The following is a 26,448-nucleotide window of genomic DNA, read 5'->3' on the forward strand; positions in this document are numbered from 1 at the left end:
GATAGCCCAGGATTCCTTGAACTCTCTGAAAATAATTCCTCCCACTTTTTCTTGTTTTCCTCTCAAAATTTCTATCTCCACTTTCTGGAACCCTTTTTCTTGTTCTTATCTCCAAGGCAGACAAGTTCCTCCACCATTCTAAGGATAATCTATCTTCCTATGCTCTCAACCTGGACTCCCCACATTGTTCAGAATCTTGTTCCCTCAGTTGTCTCTATGGGAGATTAAAGATGGCCATAAATTCTTCACTGATCCTCTCACTGAGGAATGGCATCAAGTTCCTTTCCCCTTGAATCTGACCTGGCCTTAGGGACTTGACTGACCAATAGGATGCAGCGGAAGTGATGCTTTAGGCTTCTGAGGCTAGGACTTAAGCAGCTCTGCAGTTTTGCCTGGAGCTATCAGCAGCCATGTAAACAGCTGAACTGGGTGCCCTGGTCCACAGTCGCAGTTGAAGACAACCTTCCAGCCATCCCTATCAAGGCACCAGTCCACAACAACTGAAGATCACTGAGTGACCTCTGTCGATACCATGTGGCATAGAAAAATCACCCCGTGGAGCACTGCTTCCATTCCAGACCTACACAATCCCGAGATAAAGTACAAGGGCTGTTATTTAAAGCCACCAAATTTTGGGGGTAGTATATTACACAATAGATACTGGAACAGAACTCTCTCTGACTTTTAATTGTTCCTTTTTTACCAATTTCTTACCTCCTACCTATGAATCTGCTCAGTTTTTCCCAGTGTTAAAATCTTCCCGCAGTCCTACCATATCACATAATAAAGCCCTGCTTTCTTCAGTGGGAACCATCTTCAAAGGACTAGTCTGTTCCTGCTGCTTCCATGTCCTCATCTTCCACTCTTTAAAACACACAAGAATCTGGCGATCACAATCTCCATTCTAAAATGGCAGGATTTCAAAGTTGGAAGGGACCTTAAAGGTCGCGTCATCCAGCCATATGTTCTGTACTGAATTCCCCTGCTAAGGTCCCTTCTTAGTAGTAGGCATCTTCACGATGCTCTAACATCTCAAGGGATGTGGCACTTGGTGCCACTCAAGGATGCTCATTCTATCTCTGGATATCCAAGATTATGAAGAAGTTCTCTCTGATTCTGCACAGAATGCTGTCTCTTTAAAGCTTCCATGCATTGGTCCTAATTCTCTTGCTCCCAATAATATAGTAAAAGCCTAAACTTTTCAATTTGGAGGCACTTGGCAATTGTCCAAGTAAGACATGGATTAAATGGCGACAATAGAGATGGAGAGAAGAGAATATACCTTATATTTCTTCCAGGCTAAGACATTTTAGCATTACTGACATTGGTATGCATCTTAGAATTCATTGTGTGACGTCACAGGTGAACCTCACAATCGCCCTTTATCTTTCCGTAACATAATTTAACTTAGGCCATGAGCCACCATTCCGTTTAGTTGTGGGAAACATGGAGATAGTGGAGTATAGAAAGATACAGCAAAGCTGGTGATTTAGAGTGGGACAGTGAAGTCATTCTGCCTGGGCTGGAATCCCGGCTGCAGTGCTCTCTAGCTCTGTGACCTTGAGTGACTTAGCTACTAAAACTACAGCCCCTTCCCGGGAAACTATCACGCTCAGTTATTTCACAGTCAAATTCAGAACTTAAACACAGCCAAATCAGGGTTCTGCTCTTTCTTCTTGTTCCTGGGGTGGTATCTAAATTCTAAGGAGGCCCACATATGTCACGGCATCAGGGAGAAGCCATCTGGTCCGTTAGCCCATCCTTGTTCCTACTGGTCTTTGTTGAGGACTTTGACCTACAGTGCTTTGCTGCTGATGTTGCTTCTGTTTCCACAGCCTCCAGCACATGGAATCCACATCAAATCTGCTGATGGTGTCCCTTCCTCAGGACACCAAGCCTCGTCTGATCCCCTCCCAGGGCAGCCTCTGGGGACAAAGGGAATTTTAAGATGTTTTCCATGTTGCCTGGACACCTCAACCAGTTGTTGCTGCTTTTCCGCTCCACCACCACGCTGCTCCAAAATTTCCCTATTAGGTGTGGCCTCTCCCGGAGCAATGTTTGGAATCAAACCCGGGTCCCTTGTACTCTGGGGTTTCCCCAAACGCTTCTGCAGTTTTCTTCACCTCCCATCTCTAGGGTCCCCAGGGCACATGGTACCTTCTCAGCGTCCTCCAGTATCTCAAGTGAACATTCTCCTCCCTCCAATAGCCAAAATTTTATCTCTGATGGACAGGAAGCTTCTCAAATGGAACCCCTCATTCTCTCAAACTCTACTAAATTGTCTGGCTCTGGTACTTCATATGCAAAGAAAACTTGGAGATATTTTTCAAGCTTATCTTTTTAGAAATTCTGTCTTGTAATTAACAAAACAAAACAAGAAAAGAACACTGGCTCCAGACTATTCTTTATGAACTGTGTGACCCAATCTTAGAAGCCAGTGGTCGAGAATTTGCCTCTTTGTTTTCTGCAATTAGCTTGTCCCTGAAGCTAAAAGCCTCAGGGATATGAGGTAAAAAGGAATTACCAAGAAGGAGAAAGCACTGGTTAGAATTTTAAAAAACAGTCCCACTCTAACTACACTTGATTTGGGAATGCTTACTTTGTTCCTGAACACCCATTGAATTAAACTGATGGCATATCTTATATCGGTGGCACAACAGGAATGAGGGGAAAAAGTAACTCAGAGGTACTTTCTACCCAACTTGGTATAGCAAAGAGGTTAGGAGGGTACAAGCTGGAGTTGGGTAACCTGAATTTAAATTCTGACTCTGCATCAGCTGGGTGTCTCTGAGCAAATTCTAACTCCCTTTGCCTCAGCTTCCTGATCTGTTAAACAGTGATAATAACGACGACTAACTCATGGGTTGTCATGAGGACTGGACAATTCACTCATGCACAAGACGGTGTCCAGCACAGAGCAAACACCAAGAGGGTCAGTCATATTTATCATGTGCTGGATGTGAAGGGAGGAGAGCAAGAGTAGAGGTAAGGCTACTCTGCTAACCAGATTTACAGCTAAGTTGCTGGTTCCTGAGCTGGAACTCGAAGCCGGTTCTCTTTCCTCCAAATCACTGTGCCTTTCCACAGACAACACAGACTTACAGGCATGGATAAAACCAAGACGACTTTAATTCCATCCTCTGGAGACCTAGTGGGATAGAAAGGAAAGTGTCCCTAGTCCCTCACCAAAGAGGAGCATTGGGGTTACTGTTTCTCACCACTCTGGTCAGAGTAAAGGGTGGTGGAGAGGTCCACAACCTGTGGATTCTAATCCAGTGGAGAGAGCAGCAGCAGCAGCATCTCCTGGATGGTTTGTGACGTCCCCTCTACTTACCGGGCCTGCTGGGGCTGGTCCTGACTGTAACCAAACGTGGTCAGGCTCAGAGAGCTTGGCTGCCCAATATAAGTAGCCACAGAATCCTTTAAAATATTTGGCTTAAAGTCAAGCACAAATTTAAATGTAAAGCGAGCGCTGGTGCCTAAACGGAACTGCTGTGTTGCAATGAAGCTACATCAGAAAGCTTTATTTTTATGGCTTACACACTTCGCCCACCTTAGGGAACAGTCTGGGGGTCAGAGGACATTTCACAGTGAAGAGGGATTTCCTTGGGTTTCCTGTGGACCTTTTGCAAACAAAATACTGCACTTTTTGGGCTTGGGCAGCAAGGTAAATGGTGGTGATATTTACCATGCTGGAGAACAGGTTTGGGAGAGAGGTCGGGGTCTAAATTTCAGTTTGGATCTGATCCATAGGAAAGGCCTGTGATAAATCCAAGTAGAGGTGTTAGGTAGGTCCACAACTCAAATGAGATATAAATGTGGGCGCTTTGTTGATTCTTGTTAGGTGAGACTGTGGAACAGGAAGAAACCCCTCCAGGAGAGACTAGAGGAAGAAAAGGGAGTCCAGCCTTAGTCCCAAGGTGCCACAATATGTAAATGGTCAGGAGAGGAGGAGCTGCAAGGAAAATGAGAAGCAGCGGCCAGGAGAAAACCAGAGGCCAAGCAGAGTTAGTTCCAAGGAATAGGGAGGGACCAGTTAGGTCAAATACTGCTCAGAGTCAACAGAAGTGAGGAGTAAAAAGTGTCCATGGAATTGGTCAACATGGAAGTCCCTACACGCCGTCCATGTTGAACTGAACACAATTTCAGTGGACTGAACACAGTTTCAGTGGAATGGTGAAGCAGGATTCTGATTCAGAGTGGGTTAAAGAGTGAATGGAAGTCAGGCGATGCAGACATTCTGTGTAGACAACTTTTGGGGATGCTTAGGCTGGAGGAGAGAGGAGAGACAAAGCAGAGCTAAGTAGGCTCTATGTGGGTAAGGAAGTGCTGAGAACTCAACAGAAGGGGAAGCGGAAGGACACAGATGTTGAGACACCAAGGACTCATATTGTCTTCAATGCCAACTGAAATCATTATGTCGTTTCATAATGATGTCTTTGTATAATTTTCATCCTCTACTCTGACAAAACTAGCCTTAAAAACCAATCTTCTCTTCACTTGTGAACTCATCATCGATCTATAAACTCATCAACTATCAATTTGCAGTTGACTACCCATGCTAACCTCTCTCTGTGCTCCAACACCATATGTGGGGATGGATTTCTCGAGTCTCAACAGTGTCTCAAGAATAGCATGTCCCTATAGAGAGTATGAATTTTCTCAGTCAGGTCCTCTTGACTCCTCTGTTTTTGTTTTTTTTTTAAGAGGACATCTAGACACTCACACTCAAAGCCATATCTCCCTTTCCTGTCACCAGGAAACCATCACATATTCTCTGGTTTAGAGGCTTTCTCTGGGTGGTCCCCTGCCCAGAGGGACAGGGGGAGTCTCTCCCCACCACTTCCAACTGTCAAAAGCCTACTCTTTCTTTAAAGCTTATGATATGTGATCCAGGAAATTTCTCCTGATCCTTCCAATTTGATGTGATCTCCTAATATTTAAGCCTTCTTGTAGACTTCTCTTAAATCAGATTTATTTGAGAGAGGGTCTTATCTGCCTAATTAGCCTTTAAACTTAGTGGTCTGAGGCCTTATCTTACTCGTGTTTGCATCTCTTGCATCGGTAGATGCAGCAGGCACTCTCTAAAGGTTTGTTTAATTGGCTCAAAAGCAAATTGTTAACAAATTCTTTAGATGAAATGAGTTTTTTCCAGTTGTATGCATGCAGAATAAATAATAATACACTGGAAACTTAAGAATGCACTTAACTGGAGTACAGAAATGAGCTCATACGAACACCAGGGCATTGCCAAAAATTGCTTTTCTTTCCTGGAACAAGTATTTATTTAACTTTTTATTATGGTATGGAATATTTCAAATAGACATAAAAGTAGAAAGAATAGCACAATGAACCGCCATGCACCTATCATCCAGTTTCAACAACTCACATTTTCCCAATCTAATTTTATATATTAATCAATCCTCTTCCATTTTTTCCTGGAGTATTTTAAAGCAAACTCCAGACATCATATCATTTCACTTATATATACCTCAGTAAATATCTCTACCAGATGAGGTTTTGTTTTATAAGTTAACCACATGTCAGACCTAATGAAATTAATTCTAATTACTTAATATGATTAATATCCAGTCTTTGTTCATCTGTCCTCAATTTGTTACAATCATTTTATTTAGAGAATGCTTGATTTAATAGTTATAGCTTATTTCAAAGCAATTTAGCCAAGGCACTAACTCTTGATTCTTTTAGCATATGTGCTGGAAGAGGTTAAGGAGAAAGGACATATTCAATTTCTGAATCACTTAGTTTCCTTGATTCATTTCCTTCTCTTTTTTGCTACTGCTGTTTTGGATCTTTCTCATTAGCAAGTTTATCAAAGAATGAGAAAGGAAAGAAGGTGTGACAAAGGCTGCTATTTGTCCCACAGTATCTCCTGTTCCCTTCTTCTGTATGAAGAGAAGTGCTGGCACAAGGCTAAGTACGTAAAGATGACATCTCCTAGACTCTCCTGCAGTTAGATAGCCACGACACCAGGCAACTTTTTTGAGCAAAAGTGATGTGTGCCACTTCTGGATTGTGCCTTTAACTGGCAAGACGTGTGCCCTCTTCTCCCTCAATGGCTTAAATGCAGATGTGCTGTGGCAAGCCATTGACCACCACGGAGATGAATAACAATCCTAGAGGATCCAGCTGCAACCAGATGAGAGAGCCTGGTGCCCTAGTGACCTCACCAGAACAGCGAGCTCCAGACCATCAGTTTTAAACTACTGCTATTTTGGTATCTATTACAACAGCTGTTTTGATATCTTAATTAAGTTAGAGGCAAAACTCAACAATATCACTATTATAATTTTCTAAATATCTAATGAGAGTTTCTGTTTCCAACATCACAGATAATCAAATGTTCTTTCCATATGTTTTCAATTATTATTAGCTATCATTCTGTCTTGAAACATGATGATCAACTGATGTTAGTTAACTGAGTGTCTACCATGAAAAGCAGCAAAGTAGAAACTTGGCTGGATTTGGTCCCAGGCTAACTTTTATTTGCATCCTCCCTTGCTACTCCTTAGCTATGAAGCAGTTATTAAAACTATATGACACTTCAAAAATATGTAAAATGAGAATAACAGAGCTCCTTAGAAAATTAATTACAGAGAGCAAATAAGGCTCTGTATAGGAGGAGCAAACACAGTACTTGGCATATAGAACTATCCAGAAAAGGTTACTTCCATTTCCTTTGGTTCCCTGTGCACACAAACCATAAGGGTCTGATGATATTTGCCAATTACCTACTATTGCTTCAGCCATTCAGGTCTTCAGCACTTGTCCAAAACAGCAAAGTTATCTGTTATCTGGACTCTGATTAGGGGTCTTGGAATTTACATTGCCAGTTTCTTTCTGAAGGCTGTGAAAGAAGCTATAGGAAAAACCTGTGGATGAAAAACATGGACCTTCTCCCAAGGATGACAGGGCCACTTAGAAGAAATGTTGATTAGCGGTGTATTAGTTAGGGTGACACAAGCTGATACAGCACACAACCCTCACATCTCAGGGGGTCTGTCTCCTTCCATAACAATCGATGCTCCTGGTGGGCAGTGAGCCTCTGCCCCATTCAGCTATTCAAGGGTCCAGACTGGCAGAGTCATCAACCATCCTGATAACAAGGGATGGGAGGATTAAGTGGGAGGTATTCATGGGCCAAATCTGGAAGCGATTTCATAACTTCCACTGCCATTCCACCATCTCATGAGTCTCATGGTGAGACCTAAGTGCAAGGATGTTGGGAAATGTAGTCTGGTGAGTGCCCAGGAAGAAGAGAAATGACTGTAGCGATCAGCCAGCAGTATCTGTCCTAAGCAGTTAGCCTGAAAGATAACTTGCTGAACTATTTTATTCGGCTTCAACTTGAGTAGCAGGAGAATACACTTAGAAAAACTTTTCAAAACCTCTATTAGCAATGTCTCACAAAAACCCTCCTATGATACAAAGAACAAATTCAGGAAAGATAATTTTAAAAGAACTGATCAGAAAAGTTTCCTGAATGCCTCAAAGTGACTTCAGTAGGTAATAATAATTACGTTAAAAAAGTTTGAATGTCAGAAAAGCTAAATTATTTTAGTTAGACTGAAGCTTTGGATCATTTTCCTCTAGGAAAAAATAAGCACTTTTGTTTAGGGAAGCATTTGAACTTTTAAGAGATTCTCAAGAGTCATTAACTTCAAGTTGTCTTTTCCTAAACAATGATGTCCTAGTTACTGGATCAACAGCACACAGGTGGCCCAGAAACCGCACACGCATTCATCACAGCCACTGTCAGAGTCTCTGAGATACACGGCGAAACTGGCTACAAAGCTGCAGACTGTTATGTTTCACTATAATGATATTTCCAGAAATAAAGGGAATTACACATTAATAAAGCAACGAAACTATGCAGGTAACCATGACGACTGTTGCAAATGCAATAACATTTTACACTCCTGAAGAGTTTTTTCTTTTCTTTTTTTTATCGCCAAGATTAGAGAAATTATGAGAAGGGATTGTGAAGCACTGATGTCTCATCTGTGCTCTCATACCTTCAAAGATGTCATGGGCTTGCTCAGCACAGAGACCAACTTCATAGCAACCTCTGAAAATGCCCCTCCTGGTTCCTGCATGCATATTTATCTTGAGAAACAGTCAAAGCCTGGAGCCCGCAGTCCGGTGTCTTTAAATGACATCTGGTCAGAGAACTCTTTCTCCAAGTCAGGTCCAATTTCATCTCTTTTCTAAAATGCATTTCCCTTTTTGAATCCTCACAAAAACTAACGGCTTATCTCTGATGGCGTGTCCACAGAAAATTTCTGAAGGCTCTTAAATATCTAGAGCAGATTTCAGAAAATTTTAAAGAAGGACATGTAATCTAAATCATGCAGCCTTCCAATTAATCAAATCGTCCTTTTGTGTTTCTGCTTTTGTTGCTTCTGATGTGCTGACAAATGAGAATCACACATGGAAGGATTATTGTAAAGTCTCTCTTCCTTCCTCCCTCAAGAAATGCGCAAAACAAGTAACTTCTTTTTAACATTCTTCTGCATCTTTTCCTATGATCTATCCTTATTATGTATAGATTAACATTCAGATCAATATAGAAAAAAATTTTTCTAGATGACAGTCCATTAAGTGGTAGAAAGAGCACCGAAGGCCATTATCCTGTAGCTGGAGAAACTTCTGACCCCTCTAGAGGCGTGTCAGAAATAGCACCTCTTTCACCGGGAGAAAACGGAGGGTGACAGGGAAGTGAGGCTGGTAAGGGAAAATTATCTACCCTTCAAATGCCGTTCCTTAATCTGCCCTGGCTTCTGGCTAAAGTGAAAGGTGAAGCAACCCATCCTCCCTCACCGAAAAAATGCCACATCGATGGGATGCTTTTTCTATTGCTTTTGGCTTTTCAGACAGGCTCCTCTTTTCTCTACTGTTTGTCCCGTCATCATTTTACGGCTCCTCAGCAGCCCTGCCAGTCTCTGTCCTGTCTGATCAGATCTCCGTGAGGGGCAGGACATTGCCGACCCCGCCCCTTCGGTGGCTGACCCCCTCCTTTTCCGGAAGTGCTCTCCTCTGAGCTTCCTCCATCATCTTTCTCCCTGAGCTCTTCTCCCGCCCCTGAGACGGCTCCTTCTCAGTCTTTCCTGCCTGGAGCGTGGGCGAAGCTCCATTCTCAGCCTTTTTCTCTTCCCCTCTCAATCCAGGCTGTCCCTGTCAATTCTTCTCCCTCAGAGAACCTCGGAGGAGGAGGCTTCTAGAATGCTTCTCTGACGTCACTCTCCCTTTGTTTAAGTCCTTCAGCAACTCCCCAAAGCTGTTGGGATCAAGCTCAGGCTGCTGGGCCAGGACACAGGCCCGGGACCTGCCAGGGCGGCCGCAGGCCCTGCGCCTCTCCTGCAGTCGGTCGGCCTCCCCGCAGGCTGTACACGTGTGGTGGGATTCCCACCTCCGCCTGGGTCACCTTCCTTTCTTTTCTAGTCTCTCCAATGTGTCAGCTGAATCACCTTCCTCATGCAAAACTTTGCCATACATCTTGTTTCCCGGAAGATAAAACCTGAACCAGTTTTTGGTATGTGAGGCCCTCCCAGAGCCGAGCCCCTGCTTATTCCTCTAACCACAGCTCCACCTGTGCCCCCACCTTTGACTCCACTGCTGGATAGAGACAATTATTTTGAGTTCCCTAAACTCAGCATGAACGGAAATGCGCCCCAAATCACTGCGTCTACTCTAAACTTCCCGTTTCAGCTCCTGAAAACGCGTCACTCAAGCTCTTCTCTCCTCCACCCTTTCTTGGAGCTTTAATTTCTCCCTTGGTTGGCTATTCTCTCTCAAGAGGGACAAAATCAGTACTCAGAAGGGTCCAAGGCACAAGAGTCTTAAGTAAATATCTGCTGAGCAAACGCCCGTGAATGAGTTCATCTCTTACTGTGGCTCTTCTCACTCCCTAGGGGAGGCCCACCTCCTGGGGACGGTTCAACAGCACTCCTCACAACGGAGCTTCTCCTCTCTCCGTGGTAAACAGACAGCGAGGATCCTGTTCCTTTGTTTTTCTGCTCTGGAGAGCCTCAGATGTGCCCTGAGAGCCTGCAGAGGTGCTCCCAGGAGCAGCAATGACTCTGAGCAAGCTGGGGGTCACCTGCCAAGAGGTAGAGTGATCAGGCACATGTCCAGACTCTCCAGGGACCCTGGGCTTACTGTGGGCTGGAGGCCACAGGACAACAAGGGCCAGCCCAGAACATAAAGAAAAACCTTTAGGTTTCTGTTCATAAACTGTAGAACTTGAAATTGTCTAAATAAATATGTGGATTAAAGACATTTTTAAGTACTCCTCTCCCCTCACAGTTATAATCCCCTGATGAGAGAATGTCTCACATATAAAAATAGCCACTTGCTCATGACTTCTCCCTCCCGCTTGTCAACAGAGCAGGGGATGCGCATGGAGAACAATTCCCTTATAACTTAATTGCGACCCTTCTCAGACCTCTTCCGCATTACACCCATCGTGCCTGAAGCACTTTCTTTCTTTTAGGTAATCCCTTTTCTTTCCTATTCTTTTCTTCTCTCTCTTGCTGAATTGCCAGGAGAAAGGTTATTTCCTTGCTGTCCCCATTAACCACTTGAATTCCTTAACCCTCAGTTTCTCCTTCTGTGAAATGGGAACAGTAACAGGGTTGTGAGGATGGAGTAGACAATATCTAGAAAGTGCTTATTAGCACGGCGAGGGGGAGGACGTGATACTTGCTGGCCGTGATCATCGCCCTTTATATTCCATTCATGAGTGATAAACGCAAGAAAACGTAGGCGAGAAATCTCTCATCAGGAAAAGGAGAACAGGCAAGTCTTACAGGCAAGCGGATGTATAGAGCCAGAGCCACAGCGTCCTGTCCTCTTTCCAATAGCCAGAGCTGTCCTTCAGAACTGCTACGATCCTCTAACAATCAATCCACGCTTACCACTCACTCCTATGGGCAAGGCCCTCTTCTAGGTCATGAGCAGGAAACCAAAAGGGAGCTTCGAGGAATTCCAGAAGTCACATCTATTTCTTTTCTATTGGTGTAACGTACATTCCAACTATTTCTCAGAAGGCCATAGCAGCTTGCAATGAAACACTCAGGATAGTGGGAATCAACACAAAATAAAGAATCAGACAAAAATATATGGTTGGAAAGGAGAGAAAACTGTGCTGGAAGCCACAGGTGAGCTGGCTGTGGCATGAGGACACCAAGTATGGCATCAGAGGAGAAGTGGAAATAGCTCACACTAACAAACAGGAAGACACCAGCCTCAGGGGAGACAATACTGTTCCCAGTATGAAATCCTAGGAGGAGGTTATTGCATGGACACACATATAAAAAAAACCGAGGAAGATAATAGGGAATATCTCGAGTGGCTTTGCGGAAGGGGCAGCCTGGATTGGCAGAAAGGGCCTGGAATCAGACTGGCTTGGCTGCACCCAGACTCTGGCTTGGAGAGTGTCCTGCCATCTTTGTCTCAGCTCCTCATCTGAGAATAATGAGCCCTACTCCTCAGGGTCACTCTGAGGATTAAAGGAGATAGGCTAAGTAAGTGGGTGGTCCATGGAGGGGATGTAGCAAAGATTTGTGTCCCCCGATCCCCACGTGCATCTTAGACAAGTCATCATAATTCCTTGGAAATATGTATGGACTTTAATATACATACAATAATTTTTCAGAAAAATCGATGAATCTTAGATCATCTGTTTGCACAATTATCTGATTGTCTCCCCTACTAGACTGTAAACTCTACAAGGCGAGGGGTTCTCCTGTTTGTCCTTCCGGCGTAAGTGGTAAGGAGCACATCGCACACAGCATGTGCTCCGTCACAATTCACTGCCCCGAGGAAAGGAGGCATTTTTAGTGAGGCCTCGCTAATATGGTCTGAGTGTGTTGCTTTTTGGTGACCAGGTTGAAGCATAGTTTGGCTGCAGAGACCCTCAAGAGAGAATGTTGCTGCTCCTTTGACCGGCGCGCTCACATATCCACATGAGATGTTCTGAGCATCCTCAGGCTCCTCCAGTTAACTCTGCTTTCCCTCCGGCACCAACATTTGAGTGGAAAGCTTTTAGTGACTCCACAACTGATTTCATTGCTTTCATGTTCTTTAGATGTACAAGTTTTCAACAGTATGGTCGGCGGCTTCTCACTGTAAATGCACAATCATTTGGCTTCAAAACAGAATGAAGAGAGATTATGAGCTAGCCTCGGAAATTAATTACCGCTTACGGAACAAAATCTTTGTGGGAAAATGTGTTCCCAGTGCCAAATGACTAGCTCATGAATGAACTTTTAAAACCCAAACCCCTTTGCACTTCAGGGTTGTCTACAACATACGGATGAGATACGATGACAGTTTTACCTTCATAATATCATTAAGTCAAAAAAATGTAATCTAGAGTAAAATATCTTGTGCCCCTCCTCTCTCCCTTGTTCCCTCCTTCCTTCCTTCTTTTCTTCCTCCTTCCTCCCTCTTCCCTCCCTCCCACCTTTCTTCCTCCTTGCCTCCATCCCTCCCATCCTTTCCCATGTTTCCCAAACACAGCTTTGAAAAATCCCCTATATTCCAAGTTGCACTGGCAGAAGAAACTCCAAAAAACCATTAAGACTGTGACTCATCTCATTGCAATTCTGCTTATAGGATTTACGGAAAAGTAATGAGATCCAAGAAAATAAAATAAAACATTAAAAATCCCACCGACGAGTAAAAATCCTTTTTGTAGGAAATAGAGTTATATAAAAGATTTATATTTTGTTTCATATAACTCGGAGGAAACCCATATTCCCCGTTAACTGCCATCTCTAATTAGTTACAGACCATTTGACTCCATAAATATTTTCAAGGATTAATGATAATTGACACATGTATTATGCTTTGAATCTTCTAAGAAATGTTAATATTGATTCATTTTTTCTTGGAATCTTGGGATGGTGCCAGTATTTTATCCCAGGAGAAACTGAGGCAGAGACACCACCATGTAACTAGCCCATAATGGTTAAGTTGGCCTGGTTGTGCACGTTTAATGGGGTTTATCTCTTTGCCACACCCTCCATTCAGCTCAGCTCCAGCCATCACCAGAGTGATTGCCCTCTTTGAGTTCTTCTAATAACCACTTTCTTTGAACCCCAAGGAAGCCCAGAGACCAATAAATTCAAGGCTTCTCAAACTTGGCTGTGCCTCAGAACCATGTGAGGACCCATTAAAAAAATACAGATGGTGCATGGGTCCCATCCCAGACTGACTGAATCAGAAGCTCTGAGCATGAGGTCTGGACCAGCCCGGGTTGACCAACATTAGTGTAACTTTAATGGTTTGGAAAGAGGAAAGCATTATTCAGACCTGTACCAATGGGGTTGGTTTTTAAAGGAAAAGAGGAGTTTTCAACGGAGATCTGTGATGGTTAATTTTATGTGTCAACTTGACTGGACCACAGGGTGCCCAAGTATCTGGTCAAACATTATTCTGGGTACGTGTGTGAGAGTGTCTCTGAAAGACAGTAACACTTGAATCCACAGACGGAGTGAAGCAGATGGCCTTCGCCGGTGTGGGTGGGCTTCATCCAACCCAGGGAGGGCCTGAACAGAACAAAAGGCTGAGCAGGTGAGAATTCGCTCCCTCTGCCTGACTGTCCTCCAGCTGGGACACAGATCTTCTCCTGCCTTTGGACTCAGACTTGGATTAGAACATACACCGTCGGGTCTCCTGGTCCTCAGGTTTTGGACTTGGATGGACTACACCATCCGCTCTCCAGCTTGTCGACTGCCGATCTTGAGAATGCTCAGCCTCCACAATCATCTGAGCCAATTCCTTACTATACACACAGATCCTATTGATTCTGTTTCTCTGGAGGACCCTGATTAATACAGGATGGAATTGCTTTCAACCGTGTGTTCTGGTATAAACTTATACGCAGGTACGCAGAAAATGTTTAAGGTTCGATATGACATGAAAGCAAACAGGACAAAGTTCTATCACGTTAGAATAAAAGCTGAGAAAGCCCCTACCTGGGGTTTGGAAAGAAGGCCTCTGTTCAACTAGGGGGAGCTGTGTGGGGCCACTGAACGAAGGTTTTCAAAAGAAAATGCTTCACAGTTTATTCAAACGCACATAAATAATCTCATATGATTCTAAAAAAAGAGGGATGGTGAGGTTGTGATGATGGGTTAAAGGTAAAGGTATTTTATGCCTATATTGAATAATGATAGGCTCCCACTTCCTCATATCTAAAATGTTTACTGAAGGGATAAATGAAAATACCAGGAGGAGTAAGGCAGGGCTGAGTGCTGAAGTCAGCAGGACGCAAGGATGCCAGAATTTTGGGGGGATCAAAGCTCATTCACCTGGACCGTCCCTTTTTACCCTGTCTCTCGGTTCCTGTGATCTGTGATCTACAATATTAAGTACAAGTCTTAGTGTTCCTTATGGTTCATGTTCCTTGCTGCATTTTCCTCTCTTTTTCTCATCCCTCTTCTTCTTTTTTTTTTTTATTCCTTCTTTATTTAAGAAGTTGAGAAACATTTTAGGAAATACATTAAAAATAAGTTGTATTAATATGAGAGGGCTCTAAATTAGGGATGAGGGCTATGTGGGAAAATGTGTTCAATTAAAAACACTTAAACGTGAAAAAAAAAGGTGTGGTACTGTATTTAAAGCAAATGACCCTAAATCCAGACTGATAAAGAAAATAGGGTAGGATAATGGACTCTTTCTGAGTGTCTTGTGCCAGAACCTTTCAAGCAAACTTACCAAATACGGACAATTGGGAAAAAAAATTCACAAGCAAATAATTTAGCATATGACCTTTAGCAAAATCTGATGAAAAATCGCCAAGCTTGGTTTCAATGAATTAATGCATGCAAAAACTGTTTTGAGAATACATTACTGTGTTTAACAGAAGTTACCGTATAAAATGTGAACAGTTTTGCAACAACTATATTCTATAATTTAGACTTTTAGCTTAGTTGCATGGCTCACTTATGTAACCCTACAAAATGATGAGTCTGGAAGGCTTGAGCTTATAAGGAAAAAATGCCTTCATTTTAGTGATTTCAGTTTAAACTTACAGAAATATCAAATTACTTATTGAAAAGTCCCTGATGAAGTAAGAAGGAATGTTCTGGGAAGTTGCTCTTGACAGTACCTTGCCCTGATCTTATAGACGCGTGTTTCCCAGGATTACTCAGTGTGGATTATCAGCATTTACAGAATATGAACAGCCACAGGTCTTTTAAAGGCTCCTCAGAGAGCTCCAGAGGGCCTGAATGCTCATCTTCTCTCTTTTAAGAAGAATAGAATCTGATTTTGTATAAAAATCTTTCAGCTGGCTTAAGGAAATTAATTAAGAATGAATTAAGAGAACATGACTTGCTCCCCGTTGTTCTCCCAACTTCCCATCTTGGCTGCCCTGACCTTGGCCTGTCTCAGCCTCCCCGTGGTTATGGAAGCGAGGTCACAGGAAGGGAAGCTGAGGGGGACCTTCCAAAGTTATGCCAAGGCAGGAGCCAGATCACTTGCTTCCAAATAAGGTTAAAGCACAGCTTCCTTATCCAGATCCTGAAATGTCAGCCAACTTCACCAGCATGAGAAATGCAATCAAAAGGAGACATTGTGCACCAACATAAATACATCACTCAGTAAAACGGAAAACCATATTGCGGCAACTGATGTCAATATCGATGAATATCTTTAAACAACTACAACAGATTACTATATGGGTGTGCATATGGAGGTAAAGAAATGTTCCCCTCCTGGTGAGTTGGAATCATATCAACTGGGCAGTTTACAAGCACAGAGAGGTACTTCTTCTGACCATCTTTTCTTTATCCATTAACTGTATCTTCACCCCCACTTGCAGCTTACCCTTCATTTTAAACTCTCATCTCCCCATTTACAATTGGACCCTTTGAGCATCTGCCCTTCCTTCAGCAAATGTTTGAAAAAAACACCTAAGAGAAACAACAGGGAGATGCCAATTTTCACCATTACCTAATTTTTCCAACCTGTTACAAAGTGCAACTAATAAAATCAAGAGAGAGCATCATCATTCCTTATGTATGTTAAACACTCATGGTAAACCAATACCAAGTTCAGGGGCCAAGTTTTGACAATGCTGCAAATACCCTTCTGGAAATTGCTTGTGAAATGGCACTGCTTGAAGGCCCATATTTCATTAACTTGGCAGAACTCTCATTCAAGGTCATTTCCAAATGCTCATCTTGTGCAGAGCAGCGTGTGTGCAGCAGCACTAGCATGGCACCAGGTCAATCCATTAGTCATCGCTGGAGTGAGCTCTCCGTGGAGAGGCAGCCCGCTTCAAAGTCAGATGAGCTTTTGAAAAGCATGCCAAGAAAACTTTAAGATTTGAAATGTTACGGGAAAGAAGGTCACAGCATCTTTTAATTGCTTACGATCTTTGCAGAAGGTTGCTTTTCCTATTTTTATGCAAATATGACATACCTACCCAGTGTGAAAAACAGGTTAAAAATGCGGTGAGTGAGCCTGTGCATATGTCTTCAATTGAGCACGGTGCCGAGTGCCAAGCTTCAGCCAAGCTGATCAGACTACAGGTCTGTGTAAAAGCCTGAAGGGGTGGAATCTAGTTGCTATAGCTGCAAATTAAACAAACAAATGAGACACCATGGAATGCAGCAAAGTATCTGTGGTCTGATTAGTTCATATTTGCCATATGTGTGAATATTAGCCGTCAAATTCCGAGTTTAAGCAAAGTTCCTTTCCATAGGTGTCACTGAGGGGAAATGCTTAAAAATAAATATGGGAGATTTGAATGCTATGTCCAAGGATAAATATCGTATATTTTATATAAGCTGTTAAGAAAGTTCATTAATTTTTTATGTTAGGAGTATATATGAATTCAGTGTTGCTAAAAAGGCAAGATTTCCACCAGGGCATTTTTCCTTGAAGCCTTAGACAGAGTTTGATGCTAAGTTGTTACTCACTATATGACGAGAAAAAAATCACTGGCTGTAGAGCAATTTTTTGTCTTATCTTATTCTATCCTATTTTAGAGGATTTACATTGCTTAGGCCTTCTATGTGGCAGGCACTGTGCTGTGTATTTCTATGGCCAACCTCATAAGAATTCCCACAAGAAACTCTTAAGTTCCCAACTAGTGGAACTTGGTAGAGAAATTTAAAAGACTGTTGAACAGAGAATTCTACTCTGACTAACCTCTTAAATAACTTATACTAAACTGTTTTCCAGATTAATAAAACCACAGAAAACTCCAGAGGTCATTTGGTTGAGTCCCCTTTTCCAGGTGGCTCACAAGTCTGCATCTATCAGAAGTGTGGCACACGGAAACCGAGTGGCTTTTTGGTAACCTGATGTGAAAAAATGAATGGAGCAAAATGACGTTCTCTTGTGTGTGTAGTGATGGCAGCAGGGTAGGTCACTCAAGTTAATGTATTTGATAAGGATGAAAGCGGCTGCATTGAGGGGGAACAGTTCCACCAACTAGGGCTAATCCTCGCACCTCAGTTAAAACCTATCTTAATTAGGGGGCTGGCCCCGTGGCCGAGTGGTTAAGTCCGCGCGCTCCGCTGCAGGCGGCCCAGTGTTTCGTTAGTTCGAATCCTGGGCGCGGACATGGCACTGCTCATCAGACCATGCTGAGGCAGCGTCCCACATACCACAACTAGAAGAACCCACAACGAAGAATACACAACTATGTACCGGGGGGCTTTGGGGAGAAAAAGGAAAAAAATAAAAATCTTTAAAAAAAAAAAAAACCTATCTTAATTAGATCATTGAATGAAGCTCATTCTCTGGATATGGATAGTAAAACAACAGGAAAATATGATCCTTGCTTAAACGAAAAAGAAAATACTCTAAAATGCCTGCACAACCAGAAGGACCCACAACTAGACCATACAACTGTGTACTGGGGGGCTTTGGGGAGAAGAAGAAGAAAAAAAAAAAGGATTGGCAACAGATGTTAGCTCAGGTGCCAATCTTTAAAAAAAATGCCAGAAATGTTTATCAGTGTCCTGATGAAATATGTTTATGAAATATAATGACAATTCACGTTTAAAGGCATCTCTTCAACTGGATGTTAACAAAGCTCCATGCAGAGAGGCCCTGGGTACAGTAAGTGCCGTGCAGTTGGTCAGCTCAGCATTCTACTCCTGGTGAGGCCACTCACCAGCCATGTGAGCTTGGACAAGTTTTTATGTTGGACACTTGGAGGCCAGCAGATGTAGTTCTGCTATTCAAAAGGGGAAGACTGGTCCTGAAAATAATAAACCAGTGAGCTGGACAAGGATGCTATAAGGTTCTACAATGGGTCACTGAAGGATGAGGGTATGAAATGCCGAAAATTAAGTGGTGATCATAGGTACTAGCCTAAGTTCACTTAGAAAAAATAATCTTGTTTCCTTTCCAGAAAGTGTTACCTCACTGAGAGAGTGAGCAAATATGATAGAATTTCATTTACTCAATCATTTATTCATTCATTCTTTCAAAGAACATTTCTGAGATCTACTATGGGCCAGGCAGTGAGCCAGATGATGGGAACATGCAGAGGAGGCTAAGAGCACAAGCCTTTCCCCAAAGAACATTCAATTCCAGGGAAATGTAACAAGATGCTGCGAATACAGCACAATGGATGCTATAGAAGAGGTACATATTGGGTAAAGAGGCTCATAAAGGAGGGGTGGTCTGTTCTATGATGTAAGGGGGAGAGCTCAGTGGACGTGGAGGATAAGCAGAGCTTTGACAGGGAATGAGTGTTGGGTGACACTCAGTCCTGGAATCTCCTGGAGGGCAGTTTGGAAAGGTCTTGGCAGCTCTGGCTGGAGTTCTGCCAGCCACAGGTTAGCAGAAGGATACTGGAGACATCCTGGAGAAGCCTCACCTAGAGAAGAGGTATAAATGGGCTCAGGGAAGTTAGCCAATATTCCTAAAGAACTAAGTGGTTTCAGGACAAATTTGGCGGCTTAGATTCAGAATCAAGTGGACAGAAAAAAAATTGGGTTGAACATTTTATAGTGGGTTGCCACAGTTTTCTCCTTGCTTCTCTTTAGCTAACCATTTTTCTACATGACTTAGATAAAGAAGCATGCAGACAGGATGAGGATGGGGGAGACCATCAACCCATTCTTGCTACCTCCGTGACCTGGAGCCAAGGTAAGGATTTGGGACAATGATTCTGTACTCTCAGAAAACTTTCTTTTCCCACTTTATCTAAGCATGACCAACACAATGACCTCTCAGGAACTCTAGAATATCTACAGCCCAGCCAACCTGGGAAAAATCAACACCTGTCCTTAATAGGTGAATTTTGTCCCCATGCCTCTGTCCACTTGTTGCCAGTTCCTGCCCCTAACCTTCTTCCTCATTACAGAATTCTTTTTCCACTGTACACATTCCTGTATCTCCATCCCAGGACATGGAAATCACTTTCAGTAGCAGTTTCTGCTGCCTGCTCTTACTTCTGCCACCACATATATCATCTTTACCTGAATACCTGTCTTGACATCAGGAATCAACCATCTTCTCCGAGCATGGTTACTACGTGGTTAAAATTTACTGCTCTAAAAAATCAATTATTTTGTTACTGACTCTACCCAGAGTGTGGCTTCCAAAGCAGCTTCAACTCAATGGCACACACTTAGGCGCCTCAATTTGAAACAAAGAGTACGGCATTTTACTAACCCCCAATATCCATTTAGTGATCCTCAAATTCCTGGTACTGTGCCTTCCCCAGAGCCCATCCTCTACTCACACTGAGTTTAACAAGATGGAATTTACTGGAACACATGTAAGGGTCCTAGGTTTTGAGTATAAAAAACAAAAATAAACAACAGCTTTAAATCTTAGCTTAAGCACACACTGGTCAGGTAAGAATGATATGGGGATTTTAGTGTAGAGTGTAATGAAACTGCCAAAAAAGTTAATGGAAGCTTGGACAACACTAATGAGCAAAGATGATGGCTAAATCACTTTGCTGTGCACTTGTGAAATCATATGAGACTGTAAAAACGAATCTGGACAAGCTGAAGCCTGGTGTGAGGAGACGGAGCATGATGGTGAAGGGTCCCATATACCATTTCCTCAATAACATTTACTGAGTGTGCACTAAGCACTGGAGACTATGGCTAGGTTTTGGAGGAAAAGATGAAAAATTTTCTGCCTTTTATGGCCTCACAGCCCATTGGAAGAATAAACAAGTAAATAAATAGTAAGGAAACAAGGTGCTAAGAGAAACCATAGGGGTAGGAACAAAGCGTTATGAGTGCAGTGCGAAGGGACCCACTCAGATGCCTAGGAGCCTCGGTTGCTTCAGTCATAGGTTGTGTCTGAGGAATCAGTGCAGCAAGGCCATCAGAACTTTGGCTCTTCTGGAAAGGTAACTGAAGAAGCAATGTGGAGAAAGGTCTGAGGAGGCAGACAGGTGAGGGATGAGCCTGTTGCCTCAGTTCAGTTGAGAGATGACGAAGCCTGAAGCAGCGATGGTGGAGATGAGGAGGCTGGGGCAGACTTGGGAGCTACATCTGATAAGTACATCTGATGGGACTTGTCAACTAACTGTGGAGGGTGTGGGAGAGAGAGGAGCTTTTAGACGCAGCCTTCTACCGGATGAAGTGGCAACACGAGATGACTAACACGATTTGGAGGAGGGGTTAAGGTAATGAGTTTGTTTCAGTATGTTCAGGATGCCCCACGGGAAGTTGGACCCGGAAGTACAGGCTTAGGAATGACCCGTGTATGGCAGAGACTGAGGTCTCTGGGGGAAAGTGAGATCCTCTTGGCAGAGAACATGAAGAGAACAAAGAGGACTGGTCTTTGAATCCTGCAGAATGGATGAAGGGACTGGGAAGATTCGGACTAGAGAAAAGAGGGGAAGATTCCATCGCTTAAGCTGAAGACCCTATGGTCTTGGTCCACTGTGGAAGCTCCACCCCTGAAGATGCTCAAGCAGAGACTGAAAGGGAACTCCCAGGAGATTGTTCAGGTGATTTAAGTATCACATGGTGTATGGACCAGATGATCTGTAGAATCACTTCCCAAGTCTAAGATTCTGGAATTCTGTGCCTCTGTGATAGAAAATGCAGCTTTTTTCCACTTCACTTTCTTTGGCAGTTATCACTGATGCTTGCTGAGGTTGAAGTTTCAGTTAAAAGGGAACTGGAAAGGATATAGGGATGGACTTCTGCCAAGGAGTTGGGTCTGTGGCTAATGAATGATCTGTCTGTGGTAGTGAAGAAGCAAGCCAGTTCCTAGGACAATGCCTTCCTGCCTGCCTCTCTCCCTCCCCTAAAGATGAAGGGCTAATGGCAAATGGATGGGAAACACATGAATGAAGTTTACTTGGAAATATCTATGGATTTAAGGATTAGGGGTAAAGGAACTTGAGTAAACCACACTTTGGGTTTGCGGACCCCAAAATATCTGAGGACAACTTATAGACCTTTTGATGAACTCACACTACTCTTGGACCTGCTCAGCTATTAAATGTATCACGAAAAAGGGCAGAGTGTAAGCCAAATAATATTAGCCTTGAATTATACTCTTGCATGGAAAATTAGTTCTACAAAGGAATTTGTGATGGCAGGAAATTGCTTCAAAAAGTCATTGTCGGACTACTAACCTAGAGAAAAAATAACTCATGCCCAGATGAAACAATCAGTACATGGAAGAGCTTTTCAATAAATTTGATCCAGGCTATTATATACCTGGCCTGTTGCTCTTAGATGTTCCAGGGACCCACAGTGTGTTCTTTGCACATCAATTCAGGCCTTCTCAGGCAGTAAGAGCAATACCTACCAACCACTAAGACCCTCCGGGGTAGGAGCAGCAGGACACGTATACAGGATTTGGCTGCACTGCAGCTGAGATGGAAGAGTGAAGACAAATACAAGTTAGGGTTGCATTCTCTGTCAACTTTTTTGGAGGGGAAACAAGAAGAGAACGGGAAAAAAGAGGACAAGAGAAAACATGGACACAGAATATTGATAAAGTTGATTCATTCATGCAACAAATTTTCATTGACTTCCATTTTGCAGAGGCACTGTTCTAGGTGCTTGGGATAAATCAGTAACTGAAACAAAGATCTTTGCCCCTATGGAAATTACAGTGTAGCAGAGGGAGATGAACAATAAGCCATGAATACAACATATAAGTAAAACTATATAGTATTTCAAGGACAGTAAGTGCCATGATGGGGATGAAGAGCAGGGTAAGGGACTCTGGGGACATGGGGGTAGGTGCAGTACCAAAGAGGTTACTCAGGGTAGGACTTACTGAGAAGGTGAGATTGAGCAAAACCTTGAAGCAGGTAAACAAATGAGCCAAGCGGATCTCTGGAGAGAATTCCAAGACAAGCAGGGTGCTTGGCGTGTTCAAGGAGCAGTAAGGAGACAAGCTCAATCTACGAACATCTATTGATTCATCAAATGGTTATTGACTGCCTATGATATGCCAAGCACTATGCCAGGCACTGTAGAGAAAAATTAATCCCCAAACTGTAAAGAGCTATGGAGGAGATATGGTACTAAAAAAAACTGTATGGTTTGACTTTGCCATTGTGCTCTTTATCCTAGGACATTTTAAGACTCTCCCCCAGTCTTCTTCTTTCCCATCTCCTTATTCCACCTCCCTCTTTTCTGCGGCCATCTCTCTTCTCACCCATGACGTTGCTGTCTTTCCTTTTCTTTACTCTCCGTCTTCCTCCTTCCCCATCCTAGCCTTTCTATCTCTCCTTTCCCTCTCTAGCTCTCTCTATCTTTTTATCTCTCTCTCTTTATCTCCAGCTTTATCTTTAATTTTCTGTAGTTTGAAAATGATACACCTCAGCGGAGTTGTTTTGCCATTTATCCTGCTGGGTATTCTTTGAGCTTCCTAGATCTGTGGTTTGGTGTCTGAAATTAAGTTGGGGGAATTCTCAGTCATATTTTTCTGTTCCTTTCTCTCTCTCTTCTCCTTCTGGTAATCCCATTATGTGTGTGTTACACCTTTAGTAGTTATCCCACACTGTGTGGATATTCTGTTCTATTTTTTCAGTCTTTGCTCTCTTCGCTTTTCAGTTTTTGAGGATTTTATTGTTATATCCTCCAGCTCAGAGATTCTTTCCTCAGCCATGTCCAGTCTACCAATAAGCCCACCAAAGGCATTCTTCATTTCTGTCACCATTTTTGTCTATCACATTTCTTTTTAGTTCTTTCTTAGGCTTTCCATCTCTCTGCTTACATTGCCCATCTGTTATTACATGCTGCTTACTTTATCCATTAGAGCCCTTCGCATAGTAATCGTAGTTGTTTTAAATTCCCAGTCTGATAATTCCAACATCTCTTCCATGTCTGTCTGGTTCTGAGGCTTTCTCGGTCTCTCCAAACTGTGTTTGTTGCCTTTTGGTATGCCTTGAACTTTTTTTCGTGCTAGCTGGACAAGATGTACAGGGTAAAAGGAACTGCTGTAAAGGGCCTTTAGTCACGTGGTGCAGGGTGTGGTGGGGAGCATTCTATAATCCTATGATTAGGACTCAGTCTTTTAATGAGCCTATGCCTCTGGAGTGTGACCTTCACAAGTGTTTCCCAGTGTTTCTTCCTTAGGTTGCATAGGAAGACTGGAGCCAGCTGGAGTTGGGTATGTCCCTCACCGCACCTCCCCACCCGCCTTCTCCCTAGTCCGTTAGGCTCTGATGATACCCTAGCAGGTTAGGCTGTGGCTAACTAGTTGCCCCAGAGGGCAGGTCTTGTTAAGAACTGAGTGCCCTGCTGTATTTCAGAATGGTTCCTGTTTTCCTCCCCCTGCTGGAAGCACGAGGGGATTCTTCTCCAATATTTACTGTGGGAATCTGGTTGAGCTCCTGTGGATAAACCCCATAACACGGTGGGAACCCCGCCCCCCCATGACTGGGTCACCCTGGACTTTTCCACTCTCAGACTTGTCTGCACTGAGCTTCCAGCAATTGTCCACTACAGTTCAGGTTTCCCTATCTTGGTACAGGTTCCTGCAGTGGTTTCTAGTCATGAGTCTCTGCTCCCGTTACGTTGTTATTCTCTGTGTTTGCCCCTCGGTCTCTCCAGTCTCGGGGGCAGCAGATGGCCCTTGTCCTCCCTTTTCTTAGGGATCCAAGAGGAGGTGTTGATTTTTCAGTCTGTTCAGTTTTTTCCTTGTTAGGATGGAGTTGCATCTTCCAAGCTCCTTATATGCGGAAGTGGAAAACCCTCTCAGTCTCTCTCCCTCACAAAATTGTTCAGTTTCTCACACGTCACTTAAAAAAATACACTTTCTCCAATTTACTATCTTTCTGTTGAAATAATAAACAAAAAATAAAATTGGCAACAGCTAAAATGAAATACCTTAATGTTGATTACTGATTTAGAGACAGAAGAATCAAATCTTCATGTCGAAATTTAGAGCCGCAAAATGTAACAGGAGAATTGGACATTGCAGAACCAATGATCACAGATGAAAATTCACAATGGAAGAGCTATGATCAGTACAATTGGATGCGAACAAAGCTCACACATGAGAATAGGATGCAGTAACTCTGAAAGTATCTTCCTCACTGTGGAAGTAGCTCTCTTTCTTGACCCTGGGTCTTTGGGGTCTTATTTGTTTTCTTTGGAAGGTCCATTGGGAATCTTACAAGAAGGTTCCCAAGAAATTTCTGAGCCCTGTTCCAGGCTTACTTCTCCAGATATCTTCTAGTTACTTTAGGATGCACTGAGAAAATTGAGAAAGGTCAGTTCCTTCCTACGAAAAAGAAGATAGTCTTCTTTCAACCAACAGCTTATTTTATGAAATACCTAATATCAGGCACAGACTCCAGGGGTCATGAAATGCATAATTTGTGTATCCCAGAACTGGAAACTTTCCAAAAGTTGTGTTATTTACTAAAAGAATAACATCAAATCTGAGTTCCTGCAAAACCAGTGATCATCCAAGCAGTATTTAATGCCTTCTCTTCTGGGAAAGACAGATGTACAAAAACTTTAGTAATTACCAAATGTCAAAATAATATTGAACAGAATAAATAGTTGCCTAAATTAAGGGTCTCGTGAGGATCAGTTACAGGTAACAAGAATAACTGACAAATCAAGCATGAAGAGAGGTGGGGTTTATATTTTCTTCTCTCCTCATAAATTATATGGGGAATGAACAACTCCTGCTGTGATTATAAGAATATCTAGGTCATGTCTGCTTAAAGATCTGTGGTGATAATAATAATATCCTAACATTCTGCAGTGCTTGGCATTCTCAAAGCACTTTATAAACATTAATTAGATCTTCAATAAGCAGAGACACTGTCTCATTGTTGGTTTCTCCTGTTATAGCATCACTGAGAGTCTGCAATCTTTCTAGTTTAAATATTTATTTATTTATCGCTTTTAATGCATATTTACTCCTCTGACAATGCTTTAAAATTATAATTGGCAGAACAGAAAGGTTCAGGGATCTATTTTTGCAACCAAGAAACAGGCCAGAATAACAATAGCGCTTCTCCTTGTCAGAGCGAACACAGCCCACTGGGAGCTCCTCTGTTGGCTTGTGGAATTCCTACCTACCCTCCTCCACTTCAAACAAGCCATTTCCATCCTTTCGAATTGCATCTGTTTTTCTCATCCTGTAACCCAACAGTGCCCAGCAGGGTGCTTTGTGTGTCATAGGTTTTCAATAAATGTTTGCTAGATTGAATTAAATCAAAGCTCAGCCCCCACATGTTGCAGTCATGCAGAACCCAGCACAACTCTCTAAGACCTTTCTCATTATATTGTGGAAACTCTGATTCATTTGCTGATATCACTTGTTTTTCTTTTGTCTGATTATCAGTGGACTGAGGATAGAAAGGTGGTAGAAAGATATAAATGTAAATGTGACAGTCTTCCAAGTTTCAAAAGCAAATGCACAAACATCCTTTTTATCATCAACACTTAGTGAATGCCTAATGGGTGACAGGTGCTGTTGAGTTGCTGGGAATACAAAGATCAATATGGCTGCAAGGATGGAACAGTTTTTGATTTTGGATACTGAATTGATTCTATTTAAATGTGCTACATTTTGTATGTTTATATTTTTAATTGAAATGCATTACATTTTTTCTGGGTGCTATTTGCATGGAGCCTGGAGATAACCTAGTGGTTACTCAGCAAGGCGTATTTGTCGTAACTCATCTATTAACCTGTTTCCTCTTCTCTTCTGCAAAGAAATTCTAAGATTGCTACATTCTTGGTGAGATAAAAGAGGTAGACAGCATTATTCATGATAGCCAAGACATGGAAGCAACCCAAGTGCCCATCAACTGATGAATGGATAAAGGAGATGTGGTGTATATATATATATATATATATATATACACACACACAATGGAATACTACTCAGGCATAAAAAAAGACAAAATTGTCTCACTTGCAACAACATGGATGGACCTTGAGGGTATTATGTTAAGTGAAAAAAGCCAGACAGAGAAAGATAAACACCATAATA

At 42.6% G+C, this 26,448-nt stretch overlaps 1 protein-coding gene and 2 long non-coding RNA genes across 13 annotated transcripts in view; 2 read left to right on the top strand and 1 right to left on the bottom strand.

Annotated features, from left to right (window-relative positions):
* The window catches only part of AIG1 (androgen induced 1), a 227,599-nt gene that overhangs the window by 115,800 nt on the left and 85,351 nt on the right, over positions 1-26,448 (bottom strand). Inside the window, exon 4 of one of the 11 annotated variants that reach the window (XM_023632858.2) lies at positions 11,633-12,169. The exons of the other annotated variants lie outside the window; for them this stretch is intronic. Coding sequence (XP_023488626.2) covers positions 12,122-12,169 — 48 coding nt within the window. The 3' untranslated portion in view covers positions 11,633-12,121. Of the gene's footprint in view, positions 1-11,632; positions 12,170-26,448 lie in introns of those variants that run through there. 11 annotated transcript variants of the gene reach the window in all.
* Positions 9,271-12,695, top strand: LOC138921629 (uncharacterized). Its single transcript, XR_011434371.1, has 2 exons — positions 9,271-9,553; positions 9,933-12,695. It is a non-coding gene; the product is annotated as an uncharacterized lncRNA (long non-coding RNA).
* LOC111771372 (uncharacterized) overlaps positions 18,704-26,448 on the top strand; it is a 30,517-nt gene continuing 22,772 nt past the window's right edge. Inside the window, exons 1-2 of the long non-coding RNA XR_002805181.2 lie at positions 18,704-18,882; positions 19,066-19,143. This is a non-coding gene — a long non-coding RNA (uncharacterized lncRNA). The remainder of the gene's footprint in view (positions 18,883-19,065; positions 19,144-26,448) is intronic.

The sequence above is a fragment of the Equus caballus genome, chromosome 31 (assembly GCF_041296265.1).
Source record: "Equus caballus isolate H_3958 breed thoroughbred chromosome 31, TB-T2T, whole genome shotgun sequence".
Taxonomy (NCBI): domain Eukaryota; kingdom Metazoa; phylum Chordata; class Mammalia; order Perissodactyla; family Equidae; genus Equus; species Equus caballus.